General features: G+C 37.5%; 1 protein-coding gene across 50 annotated transcripts in view; it reads left to right on the forward strand.

Moving 5' to 3' along the window:
- The window catches only part of PUM1 (pumilio RNA binding family member 1), a 122612-nt gene that overhangs the window by 57630 nt on the left and 46316 nt on the right, over nucleotides 1-18666 (forward strand). For all 50 annotated transcript variants that reach the window (XM_069574789.1, XM_069574792.1, XM_069574806.1 and 47 more), the window contains 2 exons: nucleotides 7693-7859; nucleotides 9840-10110. In XM_069574789.1, the coding sequence (XP_069430890.1) occupies nucleotides 7693-7859; nucleotides 9840-10110 (438 nt within the window). The remainder of the gene's footprint in view (nucleotides 1-7692; nucleotides 7860-9839; nucleotides 10111-18666) is intronic.

An 18666-nucleotide genomic window follows, 5' to 3' on the forward strand; every position in this document is an offset into this window, starting at 1 on the left:
GACCCCATGGACTATAAAGTCGATGGAATTCTCCAGGCCAGAATACTGGAGTGGGTAGCTTTTCCCTTCTCAACCCAGGGATTGAACCCAGGTCTCCTGCATTGCAGGTGGATTCTTTATCAGCTGAGCCACAAGGGAAGCCCAAGAATACTGGAGTGGGTATCCACTATCCAGTGGAAGCCTGTCCCTTCTCCAGTGGATCTTCCCAACCCGGGAATCAAACCGGGGTCTCCTGCATTGCAGGTGGATTCTTTACCAGCTGAGTTATGAGGGAAGCCGTGAAGTTTGTAGGAAGCAGAAAAATAATTAGAAGTAGGAGAAAGGTAAAACACTGTGGCCGATTTATTATTTTTTCCTTTTTAAACAATTATTTCATTAGTTAATCTATGATGAAGATGTGTCTTTTGTATTCCATGTCCTTATTTGATTTTGTAAAGGTGGCTTCTATCCTTACTTGTCTTGAGAGATAGGTGATTTCTAGCTCTTTTGTAGTATTGTTACCAGGGGAAGCTAAGACCTCAAGATAGAGGTCAGAAAATTGAATTCTCTAAAAAGCATCTGCTTTACTGAGTTTCTGAAGTTTGCATAAAGATAAATGAAAATTCTCCAAATCTGTATTCCAGTTTCTCAGAAGGAAGGTTGTGTGTAATGAAACATTATCCTGTATTTTGACTTGAGTTGCACCTAAATGGTGATACAGGAAGACTGACCGGTGACGTCAGTCCATCACTTTGGCACATCTAATCTTATAGTGGATGGAGAACTGGGATCAGTGACCTGCTTTATCAGCTTTTTGGTTGTTTCCTGCTGCTCTTGTGCTTCTCTTGGTTTTGCTGTCTGTCTGTTGGTTAAGGTGACATTTGACCACAGCTCTGGTCATGGAAACCTGAATCACTTTCTGGTTGTCATGGTATGCATACATCTGGAAAGAGGTGAGCCTTTTTTTATTTTTAAGAAAAAAAAATCTATTTTGTCTTTTAGAGCGCTGAGTTCAGAGACCAAGGAAGACAGAATATCTGCTTTCAGTATATAGTTTTTCTAAAGAGTAGTCATTGGTGGTTTACGGATTAGAGCATTCAGATGTTTTTCTTTTTAGGTGATCATACCAGCATTTCTCCTGGTTAGCCTCAGAGAAGCTCCATTTTAAACCCCCAAGAGCTAAAAACATCATCCCTAATGGCATAATGAATGTACACCTCAAATCAAGTACCAGACTCTAATGGAACTGCTCAGTTAAAGGGGTTTAGAACTAAAGTAATCACTTTGGTTTTCCATTTTCAGTAAAGTTGTTTTATGGTTAAAGCTTGAATGAAGGTATTTAACCCTGTCTAGCTTTCCTGAGCCTTTCTTAAGTTCATTTAGAATATAAAAATGGACTCAGTCATTTTGGCTTTTGTGATAAGAGTGCTTGCATGCTGATGATAAGAATCCGACAGCAGTGTTTTGTTCTCAGCACCCACTGGAAGTTTTTGGTAGTATTCCAAGTATGAATCAGAAACTTCAGGGTAGCAGTTTTCAGAATAATGGGAAAATTCAGAATACCAGTTAAGTCAGAGTCAGGTTTTTAAATTTGATTTATTTCCTTTATTCCTGGGTTAAAGACATCCCCTTACCCGCCCGCTCAAACACCCCGAAATAAAACAAAGCATGGTTTTGGGTGGTTATAAAGTCGTATGTATTTACTATGTTTTTAGGCATTGGGTGGAAAGGTTTTTAGAAAAAATATATATATATATTGGGAAGACCTTTCTGCTTGTTTGTAGAGACTGGCTGCTTTCTGACCTGGAGGTTACGTGCACACTCATAGAAATTCACTTAGATCACAAAACTTGATAACTTGCTTTTCAAGTTTCCAGTGCATTTGTTTCAGGCAGTCAGTGTTGTTTCAGTAGATTTTGTTTAAAAACTTCGTGTAATGTAATGCAGGGACTTGAGTCTTAACTGGACCTTGATTTCTTCACTTGCAGAAAGTCTTATTCATATGGCTATGTAGTATATAATATATGAAAATACTTTGTAAGTCTTATAAAATCTTGGGCTACGTAGTCCTTGGGCCAGTAGCATTATTGGCATCTGGGAGCTTATTAGAAATGACAACTCTCAGATTCAACTCCAGACTATTGAATCAAAGTCTGCAGTTGATTTATACAACCCACAGATGATTTATATACAATTGAAGTATCATAAATACTGATAATATAGTTTTATTGGAAGATTTCAATTCAGAAACTTTTATCTCAGGATGGAGCCCCTTCAGACTTGAGCTTCCCTTGAACAAGAAATCTTTGTGCTCTGCTTTGCAATGTCAAGCTTTTAGACAAGATTTTAGACACTGACTGAATAAAAAGTTAAAGAAAAAAAAAGCCATGCAACTTTCAGGAAACCTTTTATGGTTTTCATCTCTTTTTCCTGCTGGGTTTGGTGGTAATACAACAGAGGGGAACACTTTTCTTATTTTTTTGCACACCAGGAATTGGGTGTCATATATACAGTGCATGGTATATTCCATGCTCCACTGTTTTTAAATTGCATACCTCCCAACTTCTGTTCATTTTGAAATTGGATATGTTTTAATTGCCAGTGTTTCCTTTGCAACACATAAGATGATATGTCTTATAAATTGATGGTGCCTCAGATTTGATGAAATGTAATAATAGGTGGTGGAGCTTCTCTGGTGGCTCAACGTTAAAGAATCTGCCTGCCAACACAGGAGACATGGGTTCGATCCCTGGGTTGGGAAGATCTCTTGGAGGAGGAAATGGTAACCCACTCCAGTATTCTTGCCTGGGAAATCCCATTGACAGAGGAGACTAATGGGCTGCAGTCCCTAGGGTTGTGAAGAGTCAAAGATGACTGACTGACTGACTCTCTCTCTCGCTCGCGCTCTCTCTCTCTCTCTCTCTCTCTCTCTCACACACACACACACACACACACACACACACACACACAAGTTGGTGGCTTGATTGTGTATGGATATTTCAGAAAAGTTACTGGGACAGAGGGGTTAATGATGAAAGCCATAGTCTTTCCAGGGGGGAAACATAAGGTATCAAGCAAGTTTGAAGCTTTAGGGGTAGTAGAGGTGAGTGAGACTGGTTGAGTCTGAGAAAGGTAGTGGGCAAAATTGGATAAAATATTTTTAAGAATCTTTTAAAAGGGATTGCACAGTCATGAATTGCCTTGTTTAAATACCTGAAACAAGAGGTAGATGTTGTCCCTATGAAAATTTGTAGTGAGGAGAATGGGGTTTAGAAGGGAAGCAGTGGGAGCTGAATTCAGTGTTCTAATTTCACATCTTCTGGCCATAGTATATGTTCCACTGTCCTGTTTATTAGTTTCTCACAATAGCATCATATTTAATATATTAATTTAAAAGTAATTCATGACTAGTAATTTCAAACTTTTACTCATTTTTTTAGATATTTGAAATTTCTTTATTACTAGTGAAGCCAAAACTGCTGAACTTTAAGGAAAGTTGACATTTTGGTTTTGGGTGGCATTTTGTGAAAAATTGAGAAGTGTACACAGGGAAACCAATATTTTAGTTTTTGGACTGGTTTATCAAGAAAATACACAAATAGTCCTTTGAGAAAAAATAAAAATTACTTATCTTACTGACTGTGACTTCTGCCACATGGAGCTTTGAGGTAAAATCTCTGCAGTAACAGGAAAAATTAAGTTCTCATTTCTCTGACTTCATTCCAAATTAATATTCCCTGATATATTCATTCCCTTTTTTAGAAAGATGAAACTTTTGAGAAAGGTGATCTAGACTGAATGATTCTGATCTCCATAGTACATAGTTTTCAGCTCTTCTCTCAGTTCTTCGATATGAGGCAACAGAACATATTCTAATGTTATGGTCTGTCATCTGATCTCTCAAGAACACTCCTTGGCCCTACTCTAGGGATTTTGAGTGGGCTTGGCTTCTTGCATTTTGAGCACTGTCTGAGGGCTATGTTTGGATTACAGTTTTGAATTGAAATTCATCTAGAGAGAGCCTAAAACAGGAGGATGCTATTAATCCATCTTTGTTTTTTATTTCATTTAGTTAATAGGCTTTTTAGTATTAATTTGCACTGGGCAATATGTGACAAAAAAGAAGAATGTAACTCCTGTCTCTAGGATGCTTATTTGGACTTAATTTTAGTGGTTCTTGGGCTACCCAGGTGGCGCTGGTGATAAAGAACCCGCTTGCCAGTGCAGGAGACATAAGAGACTTGGGTTTGATCCCTGGGTGGGTACAATCCCCTGGAGGAGGGCATGGCAACCCACTCCAGTATTCTTGCCTGGAGAACCCCATGGACAGAGGAGCCTGGCGGGCTACAGTCCACAGGGTCGCAAAGAGTCGGACGTGACTGAAGCGACTTAACATACACAGAGTGGTTCTCAACTGTGAGTGCTTATTGGAAGAAAAACTTAGGTTTGTGGGAACTTCTGCATACAAGTTAAATTAGAATCTCTCGAGAAAGCCCAGTCACTTGCAAATTTTTAAAAGATTGTGATGTTTGATACCAACCATAGAGCCACTGCGCTATGCAAAGGACAGTGTATCTGAGAGGGCCGGTTGGCTGTACACTTTTATTTGAGTTAAACCACTTAATGGGAGCCTTCATTTTTAATGTTAATATCACAGTGTTACATAAGAAACACTCTCCCAGTGCATAGTTCTCACTAGTGTCATACTTGTACACAGTGTTTTTTACTTTATAATAAACTTTTACATATACATCATTTCATTGATGTTTACAACTACTCTGTTTTAAACAAAATGATCCCTGTTTTATAGATAAGACAACTCAGACTCAGGTTTAATGACCTGTCCAAAGTCCAGTAAGTGTTAACAGTTGAGATAGACTGTAGGTTCTGTGCAATCTGGGTTAGTATTTTCCTAAAAGAATACGTTACCTTAAACATGAAAAAAAACTTTACAACTCCATAAAACAGAGCAGCCCAAATATAGTCTTACTCTCTCACTAGGGTCCTCAGATTTCCAAGAGACCATTTTTATGATCCCCAACTCTGTATTCTATATTCTCTTTTAATAGCAGACTTTTGACAGGATAGCTTCCCACTTGTGCTCTTGGTATCATTCGTAAATCAGACTTCATGTCAACTGGTTTAATTTAGTGCTTTTGTTGATTTACTGAATTTGTTAAAACTTTTTATGACCCATGTACAGAAAAGTAGACATCATAAATGTTCATCTTCATGATTTTTTGCCTAATAGAAATATCCCCTATAACCCATCCAAGTCAGGTATGGAAGTCATCCTGCCTGTTCTGTGTTTTGCTGAGGCATTAATAGCCTAGTCGGAGTAGAAAACTAGGTAACTATTTTATGTAAATAGACTGTATAACATGGACAAAAACCAGCCCATCCCAGGGACATCTTTGAAAATCTAGCCCTTGGCAGTATAATTGAGAAAGTAGATATCAGTGACTAAGTGTTCAGGTTAGGGCAGTTGGCTTACAGGGGGAGCAGCTTCTCAGCAAGCCCTTGTGAAGGGTCACTGAGAAAGGATCATGAAAAATGTTGATTTGGTGAGTGAGCCTCTTCTGTACTCAGATTATTTGCTTGGTGAAAATTCCTACTGCTGCTTTATTGCATTTCCTTACCATTTTTTTCCTGTAGACTGAACTCCTCGTGAGAAATTGGAACTGAACTGCCTGCCGCTCCTGAGCCAGTGACTTGATTTGTAGATTTGTGGAAGATTATTTAAATGTGTTGGTGGGATAGTCCTAAAATACCTTTAAAAATTATTGATGTTAGTGGTATCTAATTCAGGTGGACTTGTTCATTACCATCTCTTGAACACTTACCTGATGATAAATAGAATGGGAAGATCCTTATTTTGGCAGTTCAGTTTTGCAGGACTTTTTTTCTTTGTTTTCTTTGTCTTATGTTTTGAACTTCTGTCCTGTAGTGTATTCAGTGCTGGGGATATGAAAATTACTACATAGCTTCTGTCAGTTTTACCTTTGCAGGAAGAGGGAGCATACCTTTATTTCTAGACATTTTGAAAGCTCTTTCTGTCTTTAGAATCCTGTGATACTTTGTCTGGCTTGGGATCTCAGTGTCATGCTTAATTAGCTCTCATTTACTCTTCGAACCAGTATCAGTGTTACACTTTGAACATGTGAAAGTTACATCTCATTTGCTGCCAAAACTATAGTTTACGATCTTGCTGCTACATGAAACTAAGTGGTATATCCTTTCTAAATTCCTTCTGGTCTATATTCCTTTATTCGTATTAGCCATGAAGTCTTTCTTTTTCTGTGTTACTTTTGAGTAGAGGGTGGTTTTAACAGCAAAATGGGCTTTGAATTGGTTGTTGAAAGGTCTAAGATTGTCAAGTGTCCCTGTGTCTAGTCTTCCGGTGTCAGGGTGGCTAAGAACTACTTTAAGAGCATCTTTTTATTTTGCATTTGCAGGCCTACCCATTCACAGCTGTGTCTGCTGCTTTATCTTCCATTTGTGGTCCCCACCCTCCCCACTGAAATTTGGTTGTGGTGACTGGAGATGCTGAGCGGTAGTTCTCATCATCTTTTGATTGGATCTTACCTTTTACCAGGAGCTTTCTTTTGGTCTAGGTCTGTTTGTTTCTTTCTTAAATCAGAAGTCAGTGATGGAGACAGGCAAGATTACTTACCTCTCTCTAGTCTTACAAAAGCAAAAATTATTTAACCCTTGGGTAAGGTTTTGCACAGCTTGCTATACCATGTCAAGTCACTATACTAAACCTTCTTTTCATTCTGAAAATCAAGACATTTGCTTTAGAAGTCCATGTCTTAACTTAGATTGTTGGTAAGAGGAGACAGACTTAATTTCTTTAAAAAACAGGACATCGGTGTGCTTTGCACCGCATCAGTCCATTTAGGTCCAGTCTTTCAGTCTTTTTAGTTTGAAGTACTTCAGAGATAAACTCTGTTGTATCAATGATTTGCCTTAATATGCTCCCATGTAATCCTTGGTATGTATGGACAGGCAGTGGATGACAACTAAACACTTAGAGTACTCTTTGTGAAAGAATTTTAGTTAGATTTAACATGTTTTGAAGGATTTTAAAAATTCAAGTTAAGGATGATTAGTGATTTATTGTTTCAGTAAGCAGTGAGACATTGGGTGGAATTGGGGTGGTGGTGGTTCAAATTGGCAGGGCATATATCCCAACATGAAGGGTATAGAGTAATTGAATTGGAATGATGTTAGATCACACTTAATTCAATATTCAGAAGTAAGGGAGAAGTTTACATAGGCAGTAGAAGTAGGAAATTCATTTTGTAGGCTTAATACTTCCCAAGTATAATATTAGCTATAATTCCTGGGGATTATTAGGAACCATGCTTATTCTAGAGAGTTAGATTTTAGAGTAGAGAAATGGAACTAAGAAATACAAAGTTGTGGTTGGGCTTTGGGTAGAAAGGAAAAAAAATGGGGTGGTGGGACATTGGGCATGATAAGACTGTCCTAAACTCTGTAACATAAATGTATGTCTGTCTCCCCCATTTGGCAAGACTTTCTGCAGTGTTCCTGCCTTTGTGTTGTCTGTTAATTAGATTGTAATGTCTTGAAAGGTCATGGATACTATTCCTGTTCTAATTAGCATCTAGTGTAGTCCGGTGTCCATGGTGGTTGCCCGCTATTATTAGTTGATGATGATTAGTGAAGCTGAAGCTATTTTTTAAACAGGGCCCAAGGGATGCAGACAGTGATGAAAACGACAAAGGTGAAAAGAAGAACAAGGGTACGTTTGATGGAGATAAGCTAGGAGATTTGAAGGAGGAGGGTGATGTGATGGACAAGACCAATGGTTTACCAGTGCAGAATGGGATTGACGCAGACGTCAAAGATTTTAGGTTTGTATGTTTTACACTTCTGATTTTTGAGTGGGGACTATGGGTTTTTGTTTTGATTTCATTTTATTTTGATTTTAGTTTTCTTTTTCCCTCTCTACGTGTCTTTTTAAAGAACTGGGACTAGTGTAGGCCATACCACAAAAATTGTATGAACTGTTAAGGTGAAACTTTTAAAGATCTGTCCATACCTGATGTTTTGCCCAAACAATAGACTTTCCATTTTTTTGGTGCTCTATAATTTGCAGAATGATTTCATAAAGATCAGTTCACTGATTCTCAAATTTCAAAATCACCTGGATGAGCACCTTGGGATTTCTCCCAAATCATTATCTTGGGAGAAATCATGGTTACTCAACGGAAGTGTGTCATATTACTCTGGCATATTAAGGAAGAGTGAAAAACAGTTGAGATCAGTTAAATATTATTTCACTTGAGACTCATAAGCTCCCTTTGAGGTAGGCAGGTATCGTTTTCTTCATTTTGAAGAACCAGAGATACAGCTCAAGTGACTTGTTCTTAATCATATTCCTTCCATGGAGGCCTCTCATTCCATCTCTGGTCATAATTGATTTGCAGGTTTTAACCCTGTAATTTTAATATGCACGGTATTAATGATACCATGTTTGTCTTCCACATTTGGCAAGTATTCTTTGTTACATGATGGTATGTGAGTTTTAATTTTTTTCTAAATTTTGACTAAGGATTTTTATCCTCAGTCACTGATGTCCAGTAGAGAATTTAATTTTTAATAATTTTAGTCTAAAGCTAATGTGTGTCTAAACACACACAACATCCTTTATCCTAATAATCTGCAAAGCCAAGATTAAAATATTGTGTGTGTGTGTTGGGGGGGGTCATTCCTTTTAGAACAATGTTTAATTTGTTTAGTCTTCCTAAACTTAATTTTTGCATCTCATGGATGTAGAGAATTAGTCTTTGTAAGAAGTGAGTCACAGCATAAACCCTTACCTCAGGTCTTTAAGATGAGTTTGGGTATCCCTCCATCCTGAATCTCAAGCAGCTTGTGGTATTTGTTTTGTGGTATTTGACTCCAGGGCAGATGGTAGTAGTAGGGTGTGTGTGTGTGTGTGTTGAGGAACTACAAGAGCTTTAATTTGTACCAGCTGTAGGATTTCTTGTAGGCTAAGAATGTAGTCACAGGCTATATTTCCCTGACTAGAATATAATATTATTCAGTATTGATCTGAATTAGAATTAGATAGTTCTGCTGTCTTTTTGCATAGGGTGATCATCTGTCCTGGATTGCCCAGGACAGTATTTGTTTATACCTCTGTCCCAAGATATTTATTAATACTGCCCTTTTTCGCTCTTAGGAGTGTCCTGGTTCAGATGATAAATTACATCCTCATATTACTTTTAATTCTTAGAGTTGACTCCTTAGCAGGAGCTTATCCTAAAAAGTGAATTTATTTTGTACTGTTTTGTAATGGTTTGATTCTGGTTTCTTTGAAAGAAAAAAGGGGAGTCAGTTTTATCGTTGGCCAGTGGTACTTAGGAAATACAAAAATTTTTCACCTATTAAAAATTTTTTTTTGAATAGAATTATTCTCAGATGTGGAACTTTACCTAGAAACTACTTTGTCTATTGACTGTTTAAAAGAATAGGATGTTGCTTTTGGGGGGCATGTTTTACTACCTGTATTTTACTACCTGGGAGTGATTTCCACCCCCAGTTCATCCAGTGTTCCTCACATCTGGGCCCCTTGGTAAAAGAGATGGTAAATTAATAGAAGTTAATGTAAATTTTAAGGGGTGGGTTGTGGGAAGGCAAGCAATAGAAGAGTCGTTTTATAGGATGTAACGTGTAAGCACCATAAAGGGTCTCTGGTCATTTTTAAAAATAGTTTTAAATACTGTTGGTAATAAGCTGTGTTAAGGACATTGTCCTTAAACTTAGGTTGGTGTAGTGTCCCTCCCCACTTAAAATAAGGTTTAATGCCCTTTACTTTCTCTGTTTAGCCGTACCCCTGGTAATTGCCAGAACTCTGCTAATGAAGTGGATCTTCTGGGTCCAAACCAGAATGGTTCTGAGGGTTTAGCCCAGCTGACCAGCACCAATGGTGCCAAGCCTGTGGAGGATTTCTCCAACATGGAGTCCCAGAGTGTCCCCTTGGACCCCATGGAACATGTGGGCATGGAGCCTCTTCAGTTTGATTATTCAGGCACGCAGGTACCTGTGGACTCAGCAGCAGCAACTGTGGGACTTTTTGACTACAATTCTCAACAACAGGTACTGTGTGTGTCTCTGTCACTCTCTATGCTCTCCCTCCAGGCAGCAACATTATTCAAGTAACTGAAAACGGGGGGATGGGAGGAGGGTGGCAATATTTTAGGCTTTTGATGGCCAGTCCTTATTTACCCAACAGTGATGTGGATTATAAAGCCTTTGCATCTTCCCCTCCAGCATGATTCCCATGCTGAGGTTTGTTGGCAAGAGACCACCCTGCTCTGTGTAATTCCTTTGACTCCTCTCTTTTATCAGGGTCTGGGGAGGGGTGTGGTGGTGTTACCTCCTGTAACACAATCCTCTTGAATGTTAATCTCACTGAAGATTAATGTGATTATAATGCCTGTTGGTTTTTGTTTTTAAAATAGTAGACTCTGTTGTCTGCCACTGTCTGGAGTCCAGTGCCAGATGTCTTATTAGTCTTGTCTTTTAGTTAAGTGAGTTACTACAGGTAACAGACATATGTATACCTTTCAAAAGAGTTAGAATGTGATTAGGGGAAAAACACAAATCACTCAAAATAAAATCTGCAGTGAAATTATTTGGCCCTTCTTTTATTTGCAAGTCCTTGAAGTATATTTTATGTGTGCCTCTGGTTTTGAAGGCAGTGTATGACTCTCTCTAGAGTTTACAGATTCTTTTTAAATTTTTTTCTTTTTTTAAGGAAAATTAGCCAAATTAATGAAAAGGGGGCAGGTAACTTCCTGTTCATGTTAAGTTCCACAAGTTCTCCTTTGTGGCCTCAAGCAATTTGATGGGCCATCCGTTTCTGATACTGCTTAGTTTTAGTCTGGAGCATACATATGAATTTCTAGGATTGAAAAGTTAAAATCTCATTTTGTAGTTTAGAAATTACATATCTATGGGGAAACTTGGCTTATGGTCTTTGTAGATCAAATTGTACCACACTGTCCCTTTAGTTGTCATAAATGGCTGATTTTAAGTGAATTTTGCTTGATAGATAGCTGGATAATACCATTAGCCACGTGAAGTTTCAGAAACAAACCCCTTGGAGGGGTGGTGTGATGTGCATTCACTCTGTGTTCATATCAGTTGGATATACTAGGTGTAATCAACAAAGTCTTTTTCTAGAGAGTGTGAACTAAGAGTGCACTGTTCTCCCTGTAGTTCCCAATAGTTAGGCTCACCTTTCCATGGAAATTTGACTTTCTGTGCTTTTTGTCTTACTTATTTTTTTAATTTTGCATTTTTTCCCCCCACAATGAATCCTCAAAATAGTAGTGTTGAATGAAGTCAGAAATTACTTCAGATGCTGAAGAAATACTCGACTTAAAGATATTTTGTGGCATATCAGCAAACATAGGGACGCACTATTACTATGTAGACTTCAACTTGTCCAGTTTAGAATATTAATGTAGTAATTTCTCTATCAAAATTGAGGTATGTTACTTGTAGGCTGTTTCTAATCAAGTTCCTATAACCTAGTTATCTCAAAAAATTTTATCTGAATTCTTTCTTTTATTGTCTCATCAAACTGCCCCTGGCAACCCTTAGATCTGCAGCCATTTTTGGTTCTTAGCTTCCATTCCCAATCTAACCCAGTCTGACTCTTGGCTTGTTATTTAAGAAGTGTTTATCTCCAACCTCTTATGAATGACAATCTGATTCTCTTGTCATTTAATTGTTATCTTGTAATTAAAGTTGGGATTCACTTTTGATTTACTGAACTTGGGTTTCAGAGTAATTCTACCAATTTTTGAGGAGACTGGATAATTATTAGAACTTGAGCAGAAATGTACTTTTGCATGCCCGCAAATAGTTCACACAATTACATCAAAGACGCCACCTGCTCAGACTTATAAAACCTGGAGTGCCTTCACCATGGATCACATTTCAGCAGTTTTTGGAAGCGAATGCCATTATTTTGCAAGTTAAGCTGTTGTTGAATTCTGCCTTCCCATGCATGTCTTGGTTGCTATAATATAGGGTCATTGTTACACAGTTACGCCATCATCATAGGATGTGATTATTGTTATTTTGTCCCATGGGCTCATAATTCTTGCTATTTTGAGTAGATGGCTGTACACATTCTTATACCGGGTGTACTGATAGCATGCCTAGAAATCATTGACCCAAGACTCTTTAGGACCCTTAACTTCCCAAAGGCTGCTGCATAAAAGCCAATAGTTAATAAGATGGAAGAACCCTTTCTCTACTGGAAATTGGTGTTTGTTCCTATACTTTATCCTTCGAATCCCTTTTTACCCTTTTGCTTTTCATTAGATTTTATTCCTTTTTCCATTTCTAATAGTTAAAATGTTTCTCATTCTTCAAGGTCCAGTGCTGTGTTACCCCCCCCCCCTTTTTTTTGGTTACCTTTCTTGATCTCTAAATCAAAAAGTAGTCATTTCTGTCTCTATAGTGCCTTGTGCTTCCTCTAAGAGAAAGAATCATGGTGTCTCCTTGTCTGATAATCCTCTGCTAGATGGTAATCACCTAGAGGGTAAGATGGGGTCTTGATCTCTCTGTGTCCTCTGCTTTCGCTTTGATGGACCAAGTTTTCAGGGAACCTTTTCCACACCCCTGTTAAATTATCTCAGAACATCCCCTGTGTTTAATATACTTCACCAAGCTAAGATTGAAAGCTAGCCTTGGGAGAAGTCTGGAGGCCACTCTTTGAGGTCTTGCATGTATTCTAATGTGTGAGTCCTTTAGGTCTAGCCCACTAGATTGTTTATCGTAGATGAATAATGGGACCTTTTTAATAGCTGGGAAATTTATTTCCTGAATCAGTATTGAACCCTTTTATTGTCACAGCCCTCTTTTGCCATCTGATTAAAAGCCATAGTCCTCACATCAAAAAACATCCATGATTCTTTTGAGACTCAGTTTTGTGCATAACGTGAGGGAGATCACAGGTCTGTGGATTGCAGATTATAACCATCTGTTCTTATTTTTTGTTGTTGCCTGTAGTCAGGCATGTCTCTCATGAATGGAACAGACTCCCCCCAACCCCATGGTTCTCAGTTTAGTTATTGTGGCTCATTTGGTCATTTAGATAGTGTAAGGAAATTCTTGATGACACGTGATGAGACTATTTATGCCCGCATCCTAGGGAGAGCATGCTGTTTGCTGGGCAAGGAAGGACTTACAGAATAGATAGATCTTGAGCTGTGCTTTGCAAGACTTATTTATACCAGGAAAAGAATGAAAACTCCAGTGGAGAAAATAGTAAACTAAGAGCTTAAAATTAGACATTAACATACGTGTTCAATAGATAAATAGAAATAGTCACCCTGGATGGTAGTTGAGGTTGAAAAAAGTGACTTGTGCGGTTACATAGATAGTGTTGTGAGTCTTACCGACTTCGCTGTGCTGTCGTACAGGCATTAACAAGGCATTTTAAGAAGTGATGACTGAATTAACATGATTTTTTTTTTTGTGCAGTGTTAGCTTAGAAGCAGTTTTATACATTCTTTTGTCCATATTAGTCAGTTAACTATTGACTGTTGTATCCTTGCAGGGACTTTAGGTTTTGTCCGTAATGAACAGAGCTAATGTTCATAATAAGACTGTCTTACAGTATATAAAACAGTTATGAAACAGTTGAGCGACTAAGTGTTAAATTGATTGGTCAAGAATTCCTTATCAGACCAGGGGAAGGCTCATTGAGGACCAAGTTTGTATAGACCTAACTTGAATGAGAGATGGAATGTATATTCCTGCAGTTAAGAGAACAGAGTGATGGAGATGGAAATGATGATGGTGTGGTCATAGGTTAGTAAGAGTAGAAAGTACACATAAAAGGAAAACAGAAATAGATGGATTTGGTCATAGGCATTGAGAGCCAGGACTGAGTACAGACAATATTAATGATTGTGAGGACTGAACTACACATCTAGTTTAGCACGTATTTTTCTATACATTTTGCTCTTTTATCATGGCTTTCTTAAATGGGCATCAAATTTTTTTTTTTTAAGTTGGGAGTTTTGGAGTTAATTTGCTATAATTGGTAGGGTATGTTGATAATTTTATGAGTGGATTTGGTTTGATAATTGACAAAATAAATCCTTCTTGTGTCCTATTTCATTTCATTTGGGGTAATAAGTTGGTTTCATAAGACTGTTAATATCAGCGTGTATTTAGATACGTAATATAGAGCATCCTGAAAATACAGGGAAAGTATTTTTCATTTAGTTCATTAGACTATCTTTAGGAATACTTTGGTTTCGGATAACTAAGCTACTTATCTAATCACTGTAAACCATCATCTTAACCTAAGATGTATTTATAGCAGGGATTCCCTTTATGATGCCCTGAACCCCTTGGCAGTTAGGTAAGATCTCAGACTGAATTCTTAGAATACTGTCTTAAAATGTGTAGTGTAAGTATGATTACAAAAGAAGCCAATTATGTAAAAATAGCTGTAACAGTATTTAACAGCAAATTGAGTGATGAGTGTTTGCTTCTTTTTCATATGATGCATGAGATTAGGTAGTTGTACTGGCCATGATGGTGAGCATAAACAAGATTGTGAGATGTCTAGCAGTTGTAAAGTAACATGAAAATACATGATTGCTATTTGTGATCGAATCACAGAAGTGTGGCTAAATTTAATGTGGTTTGTTGCCTATAATAATAATTGAAGGACATGCTAAATTTCATGACAGTAATTTTACCTGCCTCAGGTACAAAGGTCTGGGGTTAGGAACCTTTAATTTAGGGTGGTTTGAAATGCTCATTGATACCGGACTTTCTCCTCATTGTCTTCTCTTCAGTCCTGGGAAACACAGTGCAGAGTTCATATGTAATGTGTTCATACTGTTTTGAGTTATGATGCTTGCATAGTAAATAGCCATGAAATTACCTCTGTTCATCTAAATATATTCTAGAAAATTATTGCTAGGCTTCATTTTATTACAACCTAGTAACAGAAACCACAGACAAGATTAAGTTGATAATCAGGTGGGTTAATCTGGTTAATTGTTGATGTTCTTTATTTTAGGGTTCAGTTAGTGTAAAAATAGGTTAATAATGTGGCATGCGTTACAAAATTGCATACTGATGTACTGAAACTCTAATCTGTTAGGCATGAATTTTTAACAAAGCAATACTCTGAAAGCCTTAGTCAGATGGCAGAGGAAGTTGGCATGCATTCTTTTTAATGTGTGGTAGTGATTTAAATGTCATTCTTATGAGACTTAGTTTGCCTAGTTTTAATATAGGTATTGAAAATTCTTGGCTTTCTTCAGTTTATGAATGAGTTTATGCATCATGTGTATAGTCACTGTTGAAATGCTGACTTTAGCTAGCAGTTAGGTCATTTGAAACACACCTTTATTGTTCTTTGACTTTGATGAAATTTTAGAATGTGATTTTTCTCTAAAGATAATAATTTGCTTGATGGAAGGCTGTATTTTGTTTTCCTAACTTATTTAGAAGTCATTTATTTTGAAATCAGATTCTTCATCTGCTAAAGAAATGTGAATTTTTTAAGTTTGGCAGCATAGTTTGTATGTACCTGTTACACTAAAAATCATTATAATTATGTGTTAACTATTGCCTCTGTTCAGATAACCCGATCAAAAATGAACTTTGATCTAGAGGCTATAGACAGTAGCAAATTTTCAAAAATTTCATATACTGAGGACTAGCTCCAGAATATAATTTTTTCTTTAAAATTTATAGCCCCACTATTGATGTAATACTCTAAGTGTTTAAAAGGCTTTTCTCCGTGAATTCTGGCAATAGCCTTGTCAGGTAGGGCAGCCATTTTTATAGATAAGAAAATTAAGACATCGAGAAGCTCAGAGACTTCCTGAAGATCTTAAAACCTATGCAGACACCTTTGTTTCAGTTCCTAGCTCCTCGCGTTTTGCTTTGGGCCTAGTTCTAGAAACATAAAACTCTGTGTGGAGCTGTCTTACCTTCAGATTTAACTGCATTCGTAGTTTTTTTTTTTAGCATGGTATATGTTTTAAAATTACTTACCAACAACAAAAACAAAAAAGGTTTTCTTTCCTCTTTGTGACCCAGAGCAGGTGGTGCTCATGAACTTAGCAGGACTTTGACTTTAACACTGCTCTGAAGTTTTCTTCTTTTTTTTGGCCTATTTTATATACTTTTTAACATTTAATTTTTGAGTAGGTAGAAGTATTCACATGGTTCAGAAAATAAAAACAATGTAAAAAGATACACAGTTGTTATTCTTCCTCCCACTCCTGCTTTCATCCTTTTTAACACTTTTGTTTGTTGTGTTTGCTATTAGCATTTTAATTTTTTTACTATACGATGTTGTGGTGTCTGCCTTATATCATCACAAATAGGTCATCGTTTTATATATATAGATATAGATATATATCTCCCCTCCCTGTTGAGTACCCCCGTCCCCCCATTCCACCCCTCTAGGTCGTCACAGAGCTCCGGGCTAGGCTTCCTGTGTTATACAACAGCTTCCCAGTAGTTACCTGTTCTACACATGACAGTGTATATATGTCAGTGCCACCTGCCTCGGAAGAGTCTCGCCTTCTGCTTGCTTTGTCCCTTCCCGGACTGCCTTGCTGTTTGATTCGCTATTAGAGGTGGCCCACAGAAGGGCTGTGTCTGTGTTTGGGGGTGTTCTCATTCATCAGAAACAGTATCACATAGAGAGGACTTCTGTGTGTATTGATTTTAATAGTTAGCAAACAACCTTATGAGTTAGACAGATCTTTATTGTCCCTCTTTAGAGAGAGGAAGAGAGTGAGGCACAAAGTGACTTTCCTTCCCAGTGTCCCGCACACAGGGCCAGTGGTGGACCTGAGATGCCAGTCTAGGTTTTCTGGCCCCAGAGTCTGTGCTTATCCGCTCTCCACTAGGCATGTTGCCTTAAACTCGTAAGAAGTCAGGCCTGGCAGTACATTTTATTTTGAGGTGAGAAAGGGACAGAGTTTAGCACTTTGCCCAATGCTAAACAATGCATTTGTATATGTTATTTAGGATCCTCTGGAGCCTATCACTTGCCAGTTACCCAGTTTTGTTTTTTAATAACCTATATTTCCAGTTACTATTGGACTGTTTACATGAGAGAATGTGCCAGAATTGCTGTAATTTATGCTATGACCAAATCTGTCTGCTGTTGATGTATAGTTTACTTATGTTTAATTGTTTACTGCAGAATGCACTCAAAATAATTCCTTCTTTGTCACAATCATGGACACATTAATCAACTCTCAAACATAGGATATAATGGGAGCAGTTATAGGGCCTATATGTTTCTAGTTAAAATTATTAATTAGTCCTGATGTTCAGTGTGGTAACACAGTAGTGAGAACCCCAAACTAATGTTACGTGGAGTGGTTACTTTTATTCATACACTGTGTGTGTGTGTGTGTATATATATATACATATATGTATATTTACAGATACAGTACATGCCTGTAATGTTACATGAAATGTTAAAAACATACGAAGTGAAGTTAAATCATATTGGAATGGTGTTAAAGTACTGCTTTTGGTTAGTAAGTCAAGATAACCTCAAGAGTTACATTTTGAACACAGTATCCTTATTCTCCTAGCTTCATGTCACAGAGCCTAGCTAATAGTGCTCAAAAAAATATTTGTTGAGTGAAATGAGTTATTTTATTTGCAGCAGGGCCAAGAAAGGTAGAGGGAAGAGGCTAGCATGAGCATTGTCTGAGATGTTAAATATTTCAAAATGTTTTAGGCTAGGAAAATTCCAGAGACCCATTGAATAGATAGTAGATACCTAGTGGAACTAGGAGGTGTTTTTAGTCTTGGAAAAAATTTTGAACAACTTTCTACTATTTTACTTGTTTTCTGCCTCCTGGATGCTCCTCTTGCAGGGAGGGGTTTGGGGAGAGCTGTTGGTAGGAGGAATAGAGGCACTCTCCTTCAGGTGAAACCAAACCAACTTGGCGATGATCACAAGGTTGTAGTTACCAAATAGTACTGGTTGGCTCCCTTCCTGGAGTGAACAGTTGTTTTGATATGTTTCCCAGTAGAGTCCTGTATTTCTTTTGAATGCTTGACATTTAATCAGTGCTTATGAAGTAGAGCTGTTTTTTTACCAGCATTATAATGAAGTTTTTCTTTTCTTTAACCTTTGAAAATTAAAAAACAAAAAACAAAAAACAAAACAAACTATATACAGCATTTTTGAAACCTGTACTACATGGTTACTTTTGACATTCATACTGTGAAAGCAGAGACTTATTTTACTCTGGTCTTTAGAAAGATAAATATATATATTCAGAGAGAACAGGTGAAGTTGGTCAGTATGTTCAGAATATTCACCTTTAAAAAATTTTTTTAAATCAGTCTGTTTTTATACTTGAGGCACAGAAGTAACCAGATCATAACAATCAGGTTCACCACAACTGAATCAAAGTTCAGTTGTGACAGTAATTAAACTGAGTTGTCAGAATGACATTATCACCTGCTGTCCAAAACAGGTTTCTTCATGAAGACATCCGTGGTTCAAGATCCACGGTATGTTATATATCATCCAGTGATGTTAGCCTAACCACTGAAAAATCCTGTAGAAAGAGGAGGTAGGTTGAAGGTCTTTTGTAGGGAAGTCCCATCAGTAAATTCTCC

This window comes from Ovis canadensis, chromosome 2 (genome assembly GCF_042477335.2).
Source record: "Ovis canadensis isolate MfBH-ARS-UI-01 breed Bighorn chromosome 2, ARS-UI_OviCan_v2, whole genome shotgun sequence".
Classification (NCBI taxonomy): Eukaryota; Metazoa; Chordata; class Mammalia; order Artiodactyla; family Bovidae; genus Ovis; species Ovis canadensis.